At 36.2% G+C, this 19527-nt stretch overlaps 1 protein-coding gene across 4 annotated transcripts; it reads right to left on the bottom strand.

Moving 5' to 3' along the window:
• Positions 1-9159: 9159 nt before the first annotated feature.
• LOC126717918 (large ribosomal RNA subunit accumulation protein YCED homolog 1, chloroplastic) lies at positions 9160-19099 on the bottom strand. 4 transcript variants are annotated; one of them, XM_050419904.1, is made up of 4 exons: positions 18966-19099; positions 18435-18898; positions 15671-16430; positions 9160-9690 (listed from the first exon to the last, which is right to left on the bottom strand). In XM_050419904.1, exons 3-4 carry the CDS (start codon positions 16228-16230, stop codon positions 9288-9290), a joined length of 963 nt encoding a protein of 320 aa, XP_050275861.1. In that variant the 5' UTR covers positions 16231-16430; positions 18435-18898; positions 18966-19099; the 3' UTR covers positions 9160-9287. The 4 variants fall into 4 exon arrangements, with proteins under 4 accessions (XP_050275861.1, XP_050275863.1, XP_050275862.1 ...); XM_050419906.1 differs by lacking the exon at positions 18435-18898 and having other exon boundaries at positions 18966-19098; XM_050419905.1 differs by lacking the exon at positions 18966-19099 and having other exon boundaries at positions 18435-18950.
• Positions 19100-19527: the final 428 nt, after the last annotated feature.

Genomic DNA, 19527 nt, shown 5'->3' with positions numbered 1-19527 from the left:
GAAGAGAAGAAGCAGAGAACACAAAAACGCAAAAGAAGAAGCAAAAAAAAGGAAAAGCTACCAGCTGTGAGGAGGTGGGTTCCTTCAAGAAACCAACGACGTATTGGTGACTACTGCCACAAGATCATTTCATTCAGCAAAAATTGTTTAAAACTTAAAAAGGTATGTTCTTTTTAGTACCACCCGAAATTGATATATCGGCCGAAATTCAACGAAATAGACTGGAATGGCCGAAACAGGCCAGAATGAACCGAAATTCAATCCAAGGTTGAATGAGGCGGTGATTTGTACTGGCTAAGTGACTGGCACGAAATTTTCCGGCCATTCCGGCCGGTACGGAACGAAATTAATAATAATGACTAAGACAACTTGACAAATTACTCATTTAGTTTCAACCCAACCGGATGATAGCTAGAACCCATAACAGTCACAATTCAGCCCATTAAATAAGATCTAAGAACACGTGTCAAGCTGGGATAAAAACTTTCCTTGGAAGCTGATACCTACTGAACATGACAGCACTTCAGGGGACGTAAAAGAGCTGAAGTCAGCTCACTATCTCCTTCCACTCCAAGTTTCGGTCAGGGAATAAAGGAAGCCAGAGATTCTAGCCTTTTGCCCCTATTGGGAAAAATATTTGACATTATGCCCCTATTTGCAAACTATATAGGGGCGTGCCCCTATTTCGATACTCAGCCACTCAATCATCGAGTTACTTAAATAACTCGACTATTCTGAAGCCGACTTCTGGGCAAGTTCTTGCCATGCTGGTAATCCAATGTGGCTTTTAGGCAATAAAATATTCCCACGTTACTGTTTGTAACTTGGCAATGGGGAAACCGAGTTACTAACGGGATTTCAAATCACTTACTAGCATGTGAAGCTAAACCCGATGGATTGAAAATCGAGTTATTAAAGTTACTCGGCTCTTGTATAATCGAGTTGTTTTACTATTTTCTTACATGATTTCAAATCAGTTATTTACATGTGAAGCTGAACCCAATAAATGGGAAATCGAGTTATTAACGTTACTCGAATCTAGTATAATCAAGTTGTTCTGCTATTTACTTCTTCCCTCCACAGATCAGCTTCTCATGCAATTCTCCTCATCATTTTCAGATCAGCTTCGCCTCATTTTTAGAATTTTCTATCAGAAGTTGGTGTTATCTCTCTATCATCTCAAGTGAGAAACTCATTTTCTTCTTTGAAATACATAGAAAATTTTATTGTGTAGGTAAAAGTAGTTGTAGATATTATAAAAGTTTATCAACCATAATGTATGCTTTTGTTAGAGAAGAATTTTCATTTAATAGGTTGTATTACTTGTGCTTTGGTATTTTCTTGAATAAGTGTTATGTGAGTAGATTAGGGTTATATTAGTTGTTTGGTGTTGTTTGGTGCTACAAGAAATGTACAATAATCTATAGAAACGATGATAAGTGTTATGTGTGTACATTGGGTTATATTAGGTCTTTGTTGGTGTAAATTTCATTGACAAAAAATGAAAATCTTTAGATTTGCTAAAACTAATGAACAGTTAATCTTTAGATTTACAAAAGTTGAATGTACATACTCATCATTGGTCAGACATTAACAACAACATTTTGTATTGCACACAACGTGTAGACAATAACAACAACGTCTAATGTTTATGGTCAAATTTGAGTGTTAATATTTCATTTTTAACATGTAATAATACACAAAATTATGAATGTCTTTGTCGTGTACCATCTTATGTAGCATTACATTATTTACCAACAGTTGATGCGCCAATTATGTTACTAGGCTACAAGCTAGGACTTTACTCAGCGTGATATCTTGACAAAATGAGCGAAAATAACAAATTTACTAATGTAAGCAGTATTTTTCCAGAATTATAATACATTATAAATTATAATATATTTTTCACAAAAGAAAGAAAATCATATGTCAATCAAAACCTATCATGTGCTAAACGAGATTAGTGCCAACATGGATTTATTATTAAAGTCAACTATAGACACATGCTCGGTGAATGACAAATGGCATGATAATTGTATCAAAGTAATCAAATAACATACCTCCTGGCAAGGGGACCTGCCTCCACCAGCGGTTGTGGCGACCTCGTAACAAGGCATATAAATGGGAACCTTGAATATGCCCATAGCTGCACCAACATCAGTGCTCCTCCAATCTGCTTCGCCTTCATCTCTGATGCCTTGCATAGGTGCCTGTACAGCCAGGCTAATGCTCCACTGCCCCAACTGTACCTCTTCGCATCGCTAATTGGTTCAGGAAATATAGAGGCATCACCGACACCTGATCTGCCGACTTGTCCATAAACAGAATCGACCCCAACCACACCAGTATGTGATAGTGCGCATGTTGCTGCACTACCTCGTCAGTAGCATCTGCAGGTAGGGGACCTCTAAACTGTTCCTTTAGCCAACTGACTCTTATCCTCACCCCAGCAAGGATAGACATGTTCTCATGGGGATGCGATACCAGGTCTAGAGGACGATGACCTAATAACTCACGGCACAACGCAGGCCAATCCAGCTTGACACCCCCAGTCACCGGCAACCATCAACAGGAACCCCTGGCATCATCTCAATGTCTTGTAAGGTGATACCCATCTCTCTGTGCGGTAAATGGAACATGTGTGTCTCCGAACGCCAACGCTCGACCAGTGCTGTGATCAATGCGTGATCAAGTTCCATGTTTGGAACCTTAAATAACCCTTCCAAACCCGCCTTAGCTATGTAATGGGCAATTCTTGGGTCTAGCCCATGCCGAGGTAACCCACAAGATCGGTGTCTGCACTTTAGCACGCCTGGCACTACCTACACACGAATGAGCTCTGTCTTAGGATAGTGCACACGAAATAACTATAAGAATGCTACATAATAATAATATGCAATAAACAGTAGGCTAACTAGTTAGTTACGAACATTTTGCAATATGTTAGTTACGATGTTAACTGCTTATTCACTCAGCTCAATAGCAGATAGGATCAACTCAAGATCAATGACATTTTTTAAAATTAGCATTATGTTTCGGAAAATAATAGCAGTGGGTTCATTTTAATTGATTACTATAACTTTTAGATGAGATCTACTAATAGTGAATATACCTTTTCATTAGCCACTACTAATGTTTAATTTTTTTTTTTAGCATTAGTAGTTTCACGATCATTTTCTCTTTGGATTAAATAAAATTCTTCCTAAACCAAAACAGTAATGATACCATTTCCAACATCTATTTTCAAATAATCAAAGAACCCTACAGAAAGAAAAATAAATGACTTTGACACGTCCGAAGTTCAGTACAACTACATACTTGACCGGCGGTAAGCGTCTCCCACAGTGCCATGGATCAATGAGCCAGCTACTGCGTCAACTATGTACCAACCACGGGTCCAAGATCCATATTTGGCAGTTGCTGCATATCTGACACGCATGCAATCTAGTTAATAAACCATTGATCACAAGCAAACATTAACAATACAGCCAGGACTTGCAATTATAAACATTCATAATTTCCAATACACCCAGGACTTGCAAAAAAACATAGAACTTGCATATTAACTATGAAAGTATCATAACAACTAACATGCAAGTTTAGACAGAAAACATGCATGAGATTAAAATTGAAAATGCATGAGGTTCAAATTTGGCATAAAAGAATTTCCATCAGAATCAATCACCATGAAATTTGGAGGGGAAACTTACTATAGAAATTATGTTTTTAAACTATCAAAACTATTACATATATGAAGAAGATAGACATACTTAAGATTCAGGTAAAAGATAACAATAATTTAGGTTGAATTCCCGCAAATCAACACCAGGACTAAACTAAAACCAATAAAGTCCACTGCAGTGAATGTTTAACTCAGGACTTTATCAGAACCAGATTATAATCATACAACCCAAACCCATGTGCTTTATAAACATATAAAAAGGTCGTAAAATAGGTTGTTCACTTGTATGGAGTTAAGGAAAGGTGATTGGTAGGCAATGCAATGAAAGTTTAGCTCATACTTACACCCCCCCCCCCTTTTTTTGAGTCTCAACTAACTCAAGAGTGAGTACATATATAGCTATAGCTTTTAAACTCAAAGTTTGAATCCCATATAGTTGTGTGCATTGTACTTACCTTTACAAAATAGGTTTACATTTATAAAAAGAAAAGCACTAGAGTTTAAACCTAAAAATATTCTATCTTGTCATTTGTATACATCTATATCCTATCTTGTCAGCTCTCAAGCTTGAGTATCATTTTAAGAGTATAAACACGTATACTTTTTTAATGTAGGTATTCATTATCATTTGAACAAATTTATTTTGATGAGACGGTTAGGGGACAAAAAATTAATGTTGTTTAAGGCTTATAGTCATCTCTTGACCAAAAAGGGGTGAAATAGATGGTCCTATGCTAAGAAAAAAATGAGTACAGAACATATGGCATAGAAACTGCACTGCATATGTACTATCCATACAACTATCATTTAAGACGTTTTCTTCCTCTTTTTAAACTTGTGATGATTGAAGCATTCTCATTGATGCAGTGAAAAGAAACTTATATATAATTGATGTAGCAAAAAAGTATTAACTTTCTATCTGATAAATGCAACAATAGGCATTAAGAGGAAAGATGAAACAACAAAAAAATGGAGAATAGAAAAAGAAAGGTTGAAACTACAAAGGATGAGTTTAAGGGTTCAAGACTAAAGAAGTCTGAATTTCTTTGATATTATGTGGCATAAACTTTATACTAAGGCTCTTAAGAGACTAGTTTGCAATAACCCATTAGGAAACTTACACTGTCAACCCTTCATTACACAAAGCCTTCTAATCTTTGCCATTGATGCACATTCAAGGTCATATTTAAATTACAAACATAAGAAATACATCAAGAATATATAGCCATATTAGAAGTTTTCACTATGTTTAATATAGAATTCTAGCCTACATGAAAACGTGCAAGAACTTTCACACAAAGCAACGAGTCATTACCTTTTTGAAGCAATTTAAAGAGATTTTGCAAAAACAATTCAGTGTTGTTCCCAATACCTTGTTCTAATAATCATCCTTTCATTTTATTTTTAGTTCAAAATATTTACTAAAGCTTCATCTAACCACTCACTTGTCAAATTGATGTATCCACAAGATCATTCTCAACTATTGGATTGACCCACTGGTTCTATACCTTTCTCTCTGCAAGCCATTTTTTCTTAGTACCAATGGCCTGACTGATTAAGATGAGAAACTCACTACTGTGCTTAGAAATACTAAAAAGGTTGTATCTATGACAGGTGGTTGGTAGATAGTCTTAACCTTAATTTTGAAGAGGCAACCACAAAAATCAAAAAGCCTACAGCAGCTCAATATTTTACATAGTATACAAGATCATCAAACCAAACAAAACTTTTTTGCATTAAAATTCAGTCTTTCAAGATTCATAATAAGAAACTTGGATGGAGTGTGGAGTACATACTATCTAAAATGTAATCCCATTGTCAATAGCATCCGCAAAGTCGGGTCATGAAAGTGAAGTCTCTAGCTACCTTTCAAGATGAATATTATTTTTTAAATTATAAAATTCAGGCTAGCTATACCTTTTGTTAGAGAAATCAAGAAACCTAATTGAGACACAATTCACATTTCCTGCCATAAGATGTGTCTATAGCTTTATTGAGTCTCTAGTCAGATTATTATAAGTATGTGGAAAAATTATACTTTAAAGCTCCTACTTTAAGAGAACAAATTAGACCCACAATCCGTATTAAAGCCCAAATACAATATAGTTCCAGGGTAAAGATTAGATTTTTTTTGTTTTTTTAACTTTCTGTTGAAATAAACTACATGAATTAAAAAGCAATTTTCCCTAATACAAGCCAACTGTATTTTACATGAATTTGTGCCCTAGTTACGCATCAAAACCTAGTTCAAAACCAAACCCAACAAAGCTCAAACAGCAACAATAATAATGAATAGAGAAAAATCTAACAGAGAAAAGTTGAAGAAGCCACACTCAAATCAGAGTACATGCACAAGCCACACTTAACTCAGATTAAATGCAAAGGGAAAAAAATTGAACTCAGCATTTACAAATTACCTTAATACGTTTCTAATCCTTTAACTTTGAAGATGGATTAGGTTGACCTTCGGCTATGGTGAGGGTTATGGTGAGAGTTTTGGGTGTGGGTTTGCGTTGCACTTCGGCCTATGGGTAGAAATAAGAGAACTTCAAGATGTGAATTTGGCTGTCTACTCTGAACGGATTGAGGGTGGGAGACAGAACGATTTGAGGGTGGCTACTAATTAGACTAAGGGAAGGAGACAAAATATTTTGGAGACATTACATTCAAAATTGCAATTTACATTGGGTTATAACTCAGTTTCCCCATTGCCGAGTTACAAACAGTAACGCGAGAATATTTTATTGCCTAAAAGCTCAGCTTCAGAATAGTCGAGTTATTTAAGTAACTCGATGATTGAGTGGCCGAGTATCGAAACAGGGGCACACGCCTATATAGTTTGCAAACACGAGCATAATGCCAAATATTTTGCCCAACAGGGGCAAAAGGCTAGAATCTCCAAAGGAAGCCATAACCAAACCTCAAAGTTTCAGAAATTCTCAACTAAACAACTCATTCTCTTACTAAGAATACTTATTATTTGGTATAGAAACCAAGCCCATAAACCCTAATGAGAAAACTTAGGAAAATTTGGTTAAGAGGGCACTAAGGGGTAAGGACAGAGTTTCCAGTAGGAGTTGTGCCCAATTATGTGGTGTTAGCATAATTCTTCCCGTAATTGACACCTGATTTGGGTGACATAATCAATCCTTGGAGCTTTGATCCTAATAACAACTAACAAAGATCACTAGCCTTAATGCATGTTCTAATCTTATTGCCTGAGGATAATCTCCAAAATCCCAACATTAAAACCAAGATTAGTTGGATTTCAGCATCCAGCCACCACTACCCAAAAAGGCAAAAATTCATAAAAGCTGAATAGATCATCTTTGACCAAATCTTAGGATAAATCTTCTAGAGATTTATTGTTGATTAGGACTAATTTTGTCTGAGATTTTTTGCTAATCACTCTCCTAAACTCAGCTATAAATAAAGCTCTTCACTAACACACCAAGAGTCCAGGAGATACACCAATGCCCACTAACCTCTCATAAATTTCTTACCTATCATCTTGCTCTTTAGCTCATAAATTTCTTACCTATCATCTTGCTCTTTAGCTCATAAATCAACTTCTTAGTTCTTTAACGAGCTTCTAAGTTTTTAAGCTTTTAGTTCTTAACTCAGTAAATAGCCTCTTATCTCTTAGTTCGTAAATATATCTCATACATTTACCCATAAAAACTCATCTCCCCTCCAACAAAAAAATCCCAGTAGTACAAATGTCTACTAGACATAAATAGCACATTCTCTTTTTTCCACTTTTACTTACTTATAGTCCTAAAATAGCTTAAACTGCTTACCATATATACAACTATCATCATGAGCATGACATGACATAAAAGTGATCTTGCTACACTAGCTGGAATCTCTCTCTCTCTCTCTCTCTCTCTCTCTCTCTCTCTCTCTCTCTCTCTCTTTATTCCATACTAAGTTTTCCTCGTGTATTTGTTATAATTACAAAAATAGAGCCTATAATCTATGTCTATAGATTTTTTTTATTGAGGGCTCTAACATATTTGTAACCATGGAATTTTTTCCACACATTAGCTTAGTGGAGGATTCACTCTCACTAGACCCTTCTGATGAGGATCTGACCGACCTGATTGGGGTCTAGGATTTCTCAACACGCCACTACCTAGAGAGATTGATTAAATTGGCATATCAAGCCTTCAATAGGTGGCGATCGATTCAATTGGCATCATAAAGGCGAAAATCCAATAAGATCTCACCAGACCCAACGGAAATCTCGTTGAATCTAGCTGAGATCTCACCAGATCTAGCAAATCTTGCCAAATATGGCTGGTACAGCAAGTTGGTTCAAGTTTTTTGAATTTTTGGGGGAGGAGACTCGCAACCAACCTGCCAATCATTAGAGTAGTCGGATCAGGCGACAGTTGACTCAGGTCTAGTTGGGTTTTTGGTTGGGTTGGACAGCCATAGGCTCTTTTTTTTTTTTTTTTTTTTTTTTTTTGGGGGGGTGGGGGGGTGTTCCTAAGACACATCTCCCAAGCCATAGTACAACGTAAGAATAAATGGTTCGCTTCCTCCTTGTGTTTTTTGTACATGGAATGTTAGAGGGAAAAACTAGCTAATCGGGCTAATCTGGAGTGCAACTGCCAATCAGCAATTCATTGTGCATCATAAGTGAAACCCACACTTTATCACCTTTCAAAGAATACCCACTCCGTAATAATTAGATCTATCTTCTTTAAATTATCAACGGTCAAAATCCTCCTCAATGCAGCACAGCACCCAAAAAAAGAAAGCCAAAATATCATTTTGATCCCATCAATTTGATCTTATATTTTGGTAGCAGTCAATTTGGTCTTTGTTATTTTTAATTTGTAGTCAATTTTTGTTAGTAAGTTGACGGTAAAGACCAAATTACTACAAGTTAAAAATAACATAAACCAAATTATGTGCTACCAAAATGTTCGTGAACTAAAATGGTCCAAAAAGAAAACATCCAGTGAAACATAAACTTTCCATTTGCTTTTGCCACAAAAAGTTCACACTCCCCTCCCTCCTCAATTCGGAGTAACTCGTTACTTGGAAACCTTCATTTCCTTGGAAACCTTTGTTTAGTGAAGCCAGACGCACCAGCGTTGGAGTAACTCAACATTCCCAGACCAAATCTTTGTTGCATACAGACGTTGAGATTGAATTTTATATATGCACACGAAATGGTTGGGAAAATATTTTGGGAGCATAGGATCCTACCCCAAGGAAGTTGGCTAGAGGATCAGCGAATATAGCAATTTGATGTGTACTTATGGACTCGATGTTATGAATGAATTTTGCAAAATCAGTTAAAATTTGTTTAGTGTTTCTTGCAAGACACTTTGCAAGATGGGGGGCTGCCAGTTACACAGCTTGAGCTTAACTGGAAGTTTAGCCTAAAGTTAAAAAGTCTAAATCTTGCTTGGTATAATCAGTACTCAACTACTGTTGGAAAGCTCAACATTCAAATAACAATATGGAATAAATACCCTGATCACTAATTTTTCACTGAAATGTCGGGTAATACTTTACACCATAATTATGTAAGAAGAAAACACGAGACAATAAATGAAGTTCTAATGGGACTCTATTATTTAATATGACATTATTTACGCTGCATGTGCTTTTTTAAATTTCCAAGAGGACCACTCTTCACTTTCTGTTTGTTACAATTACAACTACTAGTGTTTAAATTTGTACCACAGATAAGACACAAACCTTTGCATCTCGGATCACAAATTGCATTAATGGTAATTTCCACATGCAACATGTCCCTTATGTTCTTTGAAATGTCAATTTCTTTTTCCTCAGGAGGAAAATACAGCCAGTCATCCAAATCGATTAAGGCTTCATCATCTTCCTCTCCTTCCTCGCTTCCAGAAAATGTTTTGGCTTTTCCATCTCCAAAGATCACTCCCATGGTGATAATCTCCGGTTCTTTAATGGGTTCTTCAGTTAGTAATAGTGAGAAGTTGGAGAATACACACTCAGCAGCAGGCTCACCACACCTTCAACAAGAAATTAACAAAGAATCAAATTATATGAAACAGAAATAAATAAATGACAGCATCATAGATGCAAGTGGAATGGGCCCAAAAGGCAAATGCATGCAGATTTTGTTTTTAGGTGACCTAAAAAGTCATGTCAGACACTACATGAAAAGAAATCATTCCTTTTGTTTCTCAAAGCATTTGTTCATACCTTAAGATAGAGTTTCCAACTATCCAAATTCACAAAAGTTTAAGCAAGAAAAGCACTAGAGAAAGGATACAGAAGATTGAAATATTACCACTTCCTTTTTTTTTTCAAAAAATCCCAATATCTGTAGCACATTTGCAACAAAATATAAATATACACAACTCACTTTTTCTCATTTGTTCCTTTTTTTAACTTTCCTTCCGTTGCACTTTTTGCTTGTTTGGCAACAGATGGTCATTTTTCAAAAAAATACAAGTGCATCCATTCCATAGATTTTGTCACCTAGGCACCAAAGCACACAAGAACTCATGCATTGGTGGTTACAGTAGTAAGACCAAACCAAACTACAAAATTCAGCGCAGATTTCATTTGGTAGTTTGAATGATTCTTGATTTGTGAATTTATTTAGAACTGACCAGGTCAGTTCTGATATAGCCGTAAATGGTAAGTGCTCACATAACCCAAACCACCCTAAGAATTTACCACCATTGTATTTCACTGATAAAAAAATAATAAGAATACTGTGCTTTCACATTTCTAAGATTGTGCCACAATTAATCTGCTCATAACTTTTAGCAATGACGTGATGTAACCTTTTAGGTTATTGTAATTTAAAAGGTAGGCATGCACATGCCTGATCTAAAATTCTAAAGTAGGGCAGCATGAGTCACATTATTCTTTAGCATGTGGGGGAACTAAGTACTCACCAATTCAAGCATATGAACGCAGTGTCATAACCCCTTGGAATAAACCAAGTATCATAGTTGCAACCCACTTTGGGTCCAATATGTTTAATTATGCTGGCTTAGGCAGTTCTTACTCACCCTCAACAAAAAGTTATGACTGGAACAGCTTCCCCCCCCCCCCCCCCCCCCCCCCCCCCTCTCTCTCCCTCCAGCACAGGCCCCTTTCATGGCACCAACATAAAATAAATAATTAAGTTGAAGCAACTTGTGAAAAAACTAAATATGGTATCTTTGGCATGAAGAATAGCCTTCAAAGCCATATATGGCTGTTCCACAACATTCATGGCAATGAATATACCAATTTCCTTTACAAAGAGGTCATAGATCAGTGTAAATGGAGTAAAAGAAAAGATAGGATTGCAGCTATTCGGAACTTGATGTTACAACTCCTAGATAATACATTTCAAAGAACATACTTTCACCTTGAGAATAATGAAAAAAAGGATGTAAAATCATGGACAAACCATATCAAGTATTTATGAATCTTATGAACTTCAATCATGTGATCCCTCGTGTCAAAACTTCATGCAATTCGATCTGCATAGGTTCAGTTATCCTGTTTTTTTTCTTTTCTTTTTCACTAACGAGGGTATTCAAAGCTCTTCAAGTACCTGACTATTATCCTGAATGGGTGTGGTATCCCCATCCCACAAATACTAGGAATAGGAAGGAATTCTTGGGGGGTGGCCTAAAATCCTGGCTAGAGATTTCAAATCCAAAACCTCATGGATCTCACGAAACTATAGGAACCACAAAGCCAAGCCCTTGGGGTTACTTATCCTAGTTTTAATTAGTTCTGTCTAACTCTCTCAGGTGGTTATGTATGAATTTCTTACTTTTTCTCTTAAAGGCACATATGAACTTACAGATTAAATACATCTGGTAGCTACTTTTGAAGATCGTGGATATGTTTGGAAGGAGGAATGTCTTCATAAGACACTATAGTAATTCCGATAACATGCATGGCAATCAAGAGACTTTTTTCCCCTTCAACAATTGGTCAAACATCAAAGGCAGTGGCATAGATGATAAATCAAGAATTAATTGCCTTTCTAAAAATGTTTTAAGAAAAAACGAGTTGGAGCAAGATGTTTTGGTTATCTCCTAGATAACACATTCCCGAAAATTACATCTCAAAAAATGGGGAAAGAAAAGTGATTATCTATGCCTTGACTTTATAATTTGTTGTTTCGGTAAAAAGGTGTTTAGGGTATTTGTTAAGTTAATTACCCTAACACATTAATATTATTTATATATAGGGTGATTACAATAATATTACTCTGTTGCTCCTAGCTTAATACTCACACATAACAGTCCCCCTCAAGCTGGGATGTATATATCATCAATCCTAGCTTGTTACATAATAAATCCAAACATGTTTTACATAAAGCTTTGGTAAACCTGTAGAAGTATATGAGGTAAGATATTACACCACTTTTTACTCTCTCCCAAACAATGTGAAAATCTATTTCTATATGCTTAGTTTGCTCATGGAACACAAGATTGGAGGCAATGTGAATTGCTACTTGATTGTGGCAATACATAGACATAGGCATCTTCACATCAGACTTTAATTCCTCAAGTAAATGCTTAATCCGCATAAGCTCGCATGATGTGTGTATCATGCTTCTATACTCAGCCTCTGCACTGGATTTGAAAATAATATTTTGTTTCTTACTTTTCCAAGTAATAAAGTTTCCTCCGAGAAAAGTGCAATATCTAGTAATGGATCTTTTGTCTGAGGATTCGTTTGGTTGAAGAAATAGAAAAGTGGGAGGATAGAAAATGGAAAAGGAGTGGAAAAGTGTGAGGATAAAATAGATTTTAGTTTCCTCTATGTGTTTAGTTGAGAGGATGGAAAAGTGGAGTGGAAAACTCTTTTGTTTGATTGAAAAGAAAAGTGAAAGGATAAAAAATATAGTTTGTATAAATTTACTCCATTGTCCCTATTACATAATATAAGAAATAATTTTTTTATAATCATCAAATAATATATATATATATATATTATTAAAGGTGAAAGCCACCATTTGATTATAAATAAAAAAGCCACCATTGATTAAAACAAAACAAAACAAACCCCACTTTTTGATTAAAAAGACATGTTGACAAAATAGGGGGAAAAATTCCAACATTTAAATCAGTGTTGGTAAAAGCGAGGGGCGCACTTAAGCGCAAAGGCCTCTTGGAGCCTAGGCGCAAAGCACAAAGCGCAAGCGCACGCCTGATTGAAGTGAAGCGCAAATTTTTAAAAAATAATTTAAAAATTTTAAAAATTATTATTAATGAGAAATGCAACAATCAAATGATCAAATTATCTTATAAATTGAAATAAAACTTTTTATATAATTCATATAACATTTAGATATGCCCTACTTTTGCAATTTTAACACAAGAATTGCAAGTCAAGTCATTTTATTTTTTTGGATAAGCTAGATATGTCAATACTTCCATGTATCCTTTCCTAAATCTCCTATATCTATAATGCCCTATGACTAATTAGTAATATTAGTTAATAATTTAATCACTTAATGACTATAACTCTAGAAGAATTAGTTTGCTATGTTCAAAATCAACCACTAAAGTAACTAAACAATTACCACATATATTATATCATACTTTTTTTTTTCATGAATGAGCTAAGAATATGAGGACATTGCAACATGGTAATTGGTACCAAGGAGCTAGGTGGGTTACTGTTTCAAGGAGAAAAAATAAAAACAGAGAAGATCTAGGAGGTTGTGGTTTGGGTTTTAGGACAAGTTATACACAAAATATTTTTTTTTGATAAGTGATTTACACTAAAAATATACAAAATCAATGGTTTATATCAATAATGTCAAGGTCCTATAGCTTTAATTCAGTTTTGATTTTTTTTTCTTGAAAAAAATAAAAAAGCTCCAAAAAGCGCGCTTTGAGCTTTTTGAAAAAGCACAAAAAAGCGCGCCTAAAGAGTGCTTCTTTGAATGAGCTTAGCTTTTGAGGCAAAAAGCGCTGGAGCCTTGGGGCTTCGAGCTTTGAGCTTAAGTGCGCTTAAAGCGCGCTTTTAACAACACTGGTTTAAATCGAAAAAAAATAAAACCCACTGAACTGACACACTACTTGATTCAAAAAAAAAAAAAAAAGACATTAACGTGGAGGGAAGAGGATAGTTTTGGCATTTTCTCAATACCCTTCTCCTTCCCTATTTTCTCTTCCCAAATTGGAGATATAGATTTTGGTGGGCCTGGGGAGAAGATACCTAAGCCCCACCAAAATCCCTCCCCCCTTCCCCTCTCAACCAAACAACCCTCACCTATTTTCTCTCTTATTTTCCTCTCCCCGTTTTCCAACCTCCCTAAAATCACCCCAACCAAACAGGGCTTAAAGATGATCCGACCCTATCTGAATCCCTAAATGCTTCTACCTATAAGTGACCATTAGTTTTATACAAAAGACCAATGCCTGGATGTGCTTTAAGATACCTCACCATCCAAATAATTGCATCTCAATGTGGAAGACGCAGAGCTACCATGTTTTGTCTCACAACACTAGTTGCAAATGATATATCTAAGCAAAGCAAGTGATTGTGAGATAATTCAATTTGCCAACCAAACAACAATATCTGTCAAGATTAGATGATAGCTCCCCTTGATCCACATACAATTCACCATTAGATCCATAGAGTTCCTACTGGTTTAGATCCTAATAAGCCAATTTCTTTCAAAATATCCAACACATACTTTCTTTGTGCTAAAATGATGCCTTCTTTAGATCATGCAACCTCAATACCCAAACAGAGGATTGAGTCACTAACAAACCAAAGACAGAAGAGGATCAAGTTAAATTACATCAAATCAAATCGGCACCCAAGAGTGGAGATCCGGCAGCACACAAGGGTTGGGGCTACAGCAAGAAGCTCCATTGGGCTGCCGTGCATCGCTGGATAAAAACCAACTAGACTCAGGAGTGAATCGCAAACAAGCTACAGCAGTGCAATGTCACGATGACCACGAACAGTCACCAGTGCTAGTCAACTCCTCCAGCCAGGGAATCGTGGTTGGTGATGGGCAACAATGAGAGTTGAGTGAACGACGAGAAACAACGGCAGTTGTGGTCGCTGGAGACTAAAGTTTGGTGGGCTGTGGTCACCGGGGTCACTAGCACAAAATAGGCTATGATACCATGTTGTTCCGATAAAAAAGTGTTTATGGTATTTGTTAAGTTAATTTTACCCTAACACATAAATATTAGTATTTATAACTAGAGTGATTACAATAATATTACTCTTTTTCCCCTAGCTTAATGCTCACTCATAACATAATTCTTCCATTACAGATCAAATCTGACAGAATTTCCTGAAACACTATATGGAATTTTAAATTACATTTTAAGCAAAAGTGATTCCAGAGAATATGTGCCTTGGATAGGTATGTCAGAAAAAGAAAAGAAATATAGACGTCAGCTGGAAATCATTTCTCTTGATTTTGAAGACACCCAATATACATATTGGTTTAGGCTTCATAAGATTAGAATGCCAACAGTAAGAAAATTATCATTTAAACTTTTGTTGAGAATTCATCAAAAAGCAAACCTTCACTTGCAGATATTACAGATATGATTACATAGACGTATTCCAAAAAAATATGTGATATTATATCAAAAGAACAAATTACTGGTTTTATGGACATAGAATTCCTAGTCTCTTAATCATCCAAAACTTCATTTTATGATTACCAGAAGATAGAAATAAAACAAAGCTCAGTAGTCAAGCAATGAGAGTTACTGAAGCAGAAAACAGGTAAGTAATTCAAGACATCTCTAGAGTATGTTTTAGAGCAACACATAAAATATGCAATGAAACAACCAGTAAGCCTAGTAGGTACATAAATGTATTTCAGAACATGACCAATTTAATCATGTCGATCAGAAACAGAGAGAAATAGAGTTTATTTAATGGGAGCACATTAGAGTGAAATATAAAAGAAAAAGATCTCAATATAAGATGGCAAACATGTACAATGAACCACTGAGATAAGCAATTGAATTTAATAGATTAGAATACCTATTGCAGCCAAGAGTAAGGACAGTTTTAATGATCCCATCAAGCCTCAACTTTTGCTTCTTCCTTGATATGTCAATGGAGATCAGAACAGGTGTTCCATCTGGATAATCTTTTACAGCTTTTGTAACCCGTAAACCCATAACTGAAGCCCTAGACTTGGAGATTTTAGTCGAATGCTCTCCTAATCCAAGCCTCTCTAAGGTTGTGCAGTACTCCACATGCAAAATCGGGTTCCTCTTGTAAATAACTGCCCCTTCCCATGGTGACCCCATGTCTTCAATCCCTTCTAGCCCTTGGTCCCCCCAATCAAAAGACACAGATTTTTCTTCAGTTGACTGATTATTAGTATTTATGCAATCTCTTGTGGAAGACATTAAAGTACCATGTGGTTTGCCTCTGACAAATGAATGTCTGTTTTCAGTGAAACTCCATAGAACTTTGTAATGAACAAGGGGGAAGCATGGATTTAGAGAAGAATCTCCCTTGGATTTCAAACTATAAATCTTCAGGCGGTAGCAACAAGAGGGAAGTATAGACATGGAGGGGAGTCTAAGTGACATTTAGTTATGATATCTTGGTATGGGAAAATTTTTGGAATATAAGAGTTTATAAGGCTTTCAGATAATTGGCCATAGTGTCAAATTCTGGATGTAAGGATAGTTGGGACCAGTAGCAATGTGGCTATATAGTTATGGTTGATGTGGCTATATGGTTATGGTTGAGTGAGGAAACTCAGCAAGGGAATAGCAGCAACCAAATTCTGCAAGACCATTGAAAGCAGTTCAGACAAAACAATTGAAGATGTATTATATTGCAAAATTAAAGTACATGCTACAAAATATAGAAACATTAGAATACTTCTAACTTGAAGAAGAAAAAAAAAATTAAGTTAATAAGGGACAATTTTGGTGTTCTTGGCAGAAAATGCATGTGAGGAGAAAGTACCGTGACATAACCACATGCAATAAAAGATAGCCTAACAAAATGGATATTTTTAAAACCATGCACCATATCAGTCAAGAATCAACTGAATATTATTAAAGACAAATGAAAATGAATGGTACTTGATATAGTTAACATCTCACTGGCATTCTATATAGGATGTCATAAAAAATTCTATATAGCATGTCATAGTGTAATCCATTAGAAACTCAAACATTAATCCAATTTATCTCAATTAGAGCAGCAAAGATTGGTAATAAATAAGAAAAGATTCTTATACCTGTATTCTGGGGAAATAAAACCTCCCTCAAACGAAGAGATTTTTTGGAATTCAGAAGCAGTATAATCAATAAATTACTAACAGGTCACCATATTCCTCTTTCTTGCCTTCTTTTCCTTAAGTTTTTTCAACTATTTAAGTTTTTTTAACTATTTAAGTTTTCCCTCTTACGGGTTCACTGGAATACACAATGCAGTTATCCAATTCATCTCAATTAAAGCAGCAAAGAGAGCCGACAAAACTTAGAAAGAGGGGACAGGATTTTACTAGGGTGAGTAAAACAAGGCTAGAAAGGGCTGTTGATTTGACTTTTTCTTTTTCTTTTTTAATAGGTAGATAAAGGTGGGAGGGGAAGTTGGGGTTCGAATCACAAACATGAGGCACCACAAAGAATACCATCATTGCTTAACTATCACTTGAACTTCGAATTTTTTTTTTTTCATTTTTTGATAATTCAATAGTTACAATAAAGAGGGAAGGAGGATTCAAACCCTAGCTCTCCATATAAAGGAGAGCAGGTAATGCCGCTGAGCTACAAGGCTCTTGGCAGTTGGCACTATTGATCTGACTTGAGTCTCGACAAAGCAAATAATTGGGTTTATGAGGGCTTTCAGTTCCCAGCAAATTGGGCCAATAATGCCAACAAAGATTGATGGCTCTAGAGAACAATTCATTGATAATGTCCATTGGGGCTTAATAGAATGTGAGAATTAAGAACAACTTTTTTTTCATTGACATTATAGTACAATAGGGAATTACATTAATGAAGTTGTTTTAGTAGAAACTGAATTTGCCATGAACTCATAAAACTTGGGTTTATAAATGTTAGCCAACCATTCAACTATTCACAATGATGTGCCTGCCATGCTGCCTATTAAGTCCGTGCATGTAGTTTGTAGCAATCTTATTGTAGGTTTTAGAAAGTGGATAAATGGTGGCCAAATGTGATTATAACTTGATAACATTGACCATAAGCTAATTAAGTGCATTGAATTTCTAGGTCAGGCATTTCCGCAAACACTTTGCGTACAGATAATTCGACAAGATAAACTTAGGCATGACCCATTATTTTATGGGTCATGAGTGAACTTAGACTAAATTTGGCGGATATAGGTTTTGATTTTCAGACACAATAACTTAGAAAAAAAAAAAATGACATGTAGAATCATCAAAACTATATTAGTTATTATCAATCAAAAGTCATTAGGATGGAAAGGAAGCTGGGGGTACTTACCGTGCGAATAATATTTTCTCTACGAGTAGAAACAGTATAAAATAAAATATGTGAGAGAGAGAGAGAGAGAGAGAGAGAGAGAGATGAGGTCTATGTGTGTGGCCTGTTGATGTGTAAAGAAGATAAAGATAAGCTGCTCAGAGGAATGTCATCTGGGTGCTTCCCAGCCACAATAACATTAATGAAACTTCGTCGGGATACGGTCAGGAGGTGACGTAAAAGTGTTGATTTACGCCACCAATCAGTGTTTGCCACGTCACATATTTAAAGAAAAACCAATAGACTCTAATACACACAATTTAACTTACTCCGCACACACGTATCAGAGAGCAAAGCTGGAGAAACAGCACCAACGCCTCACCGCAGCGCCATTGTTGGTATATACACCACCGGAAGCTCTCGCTCCCCAATTCTCCCTCTCGGCCCAGAAAACTCCCCACCGCAAACCCACTTCCGGAAAGCCTCCAAATCGTCAACCCAATATTCTCAGACCCATTCTGAACCGCCGCAGTCGTAGACTCCACTGGGCAAGAATTCCGAATCAAAAGCCAAGGGAGTATACAATCAGAGTGGCTTACACGGCATTTCTCGAGCTTCGGATCCGAATTCGAATTGCTCTTTGATCCTTTTTTTTATTCTTTGTTTGATCAGTGGGTTTTGGGAATTTTGTGTGGCTTGTTTGGGTTTTGGGGTTGTTTGATCAGTGGCGTTGATCTTCTGCGGTTTTGATCAGTAGGCTTCATTGATGGTGGCTGGGTTGGTTGTGTTGGGTCTGTGAGGGAGAGATGATAGTGTTAAAGAATGAATATTTGATTGAATAAAAAAGGAGCAGAACAAACCTTGAACTTCGCTGCGGTGGCGCCAGCTCCAGAACGACGCCGCGGCGGGGTGGAGCTCCGGTGGTCAGATGAGAGCAGGAGGTGGAATGGGTTAGGCGTTGGTGCTGTTTCTCCAGCTTTGCTCTCTAATACGTGTGTGGAGTAAGTTAAAATTGTGTGTGATAGGGTCTATTGGTTTTTCTTTAAATGTGTGACGTGGCAAACACTGATGGGTGGCGTAAATCAACACTTTTACGTCACCTCTTGACCGTCTGTTTTCTCGTTTGTTATTTAAACACTGAAAAGCATAAACAACAATACCAACAGTCCCCAAGTGATGACAGATTTATTAGTTACGTAGCACAAGTTCTTTTTTTGCTAAAATTGTGCTATTTAGAAATTTTGGCCCCTTCGTTGCCATATTTAAAGTAGGCCAATAATTTTTTTTTTTTTTTTTTTTTTGGATGAATTTAGACTTTATTAAACAACAAGCTTCCTCCCTGATAATATCATCAAAACAAAAAGGACAACTACCCAACACAAAAGAACCAAAAACTTTACAATTGAGAGACCACTTGGCTAA

The sequence above is a fragment of the Quercus robur genome, chromosome 3 (genome assembly GCF_932294415.1).
Source record: "Quercus robur chromosome 3, dhQueRobu3.1, whole genome shotgun sequence".
Taxonomy (NCBI): domain Eukaryota; kingdom Viridiplantae; phylum Streptophyta; class Magnoliopsida; order Fagales; family Fagaceae; genus Quercus; species Quercus robur.
Note: the sequence above shows the minus strand (reverse complement) of the source record. Positions and strands in the feature narration are given on the sequence as shown.

Excerpts from the sequence above, each read along its gene's own strand:
- LOC126717918 (XM_050419904.1), bottom strand. The coding sequence starts at position 16,230 with ATGTCACTTAGACTCCCCTCCATGTCTATACTTCCCTCTTGTTGCTAC. Across the intron at positions 9,691-15,670 it reads CTTACTCTTGGCTGCAATAG|GTGTGGTGAGCCTGCTGCTG; the intron begins GTATTCTAATCT and ends TTCTTGTTGAAG.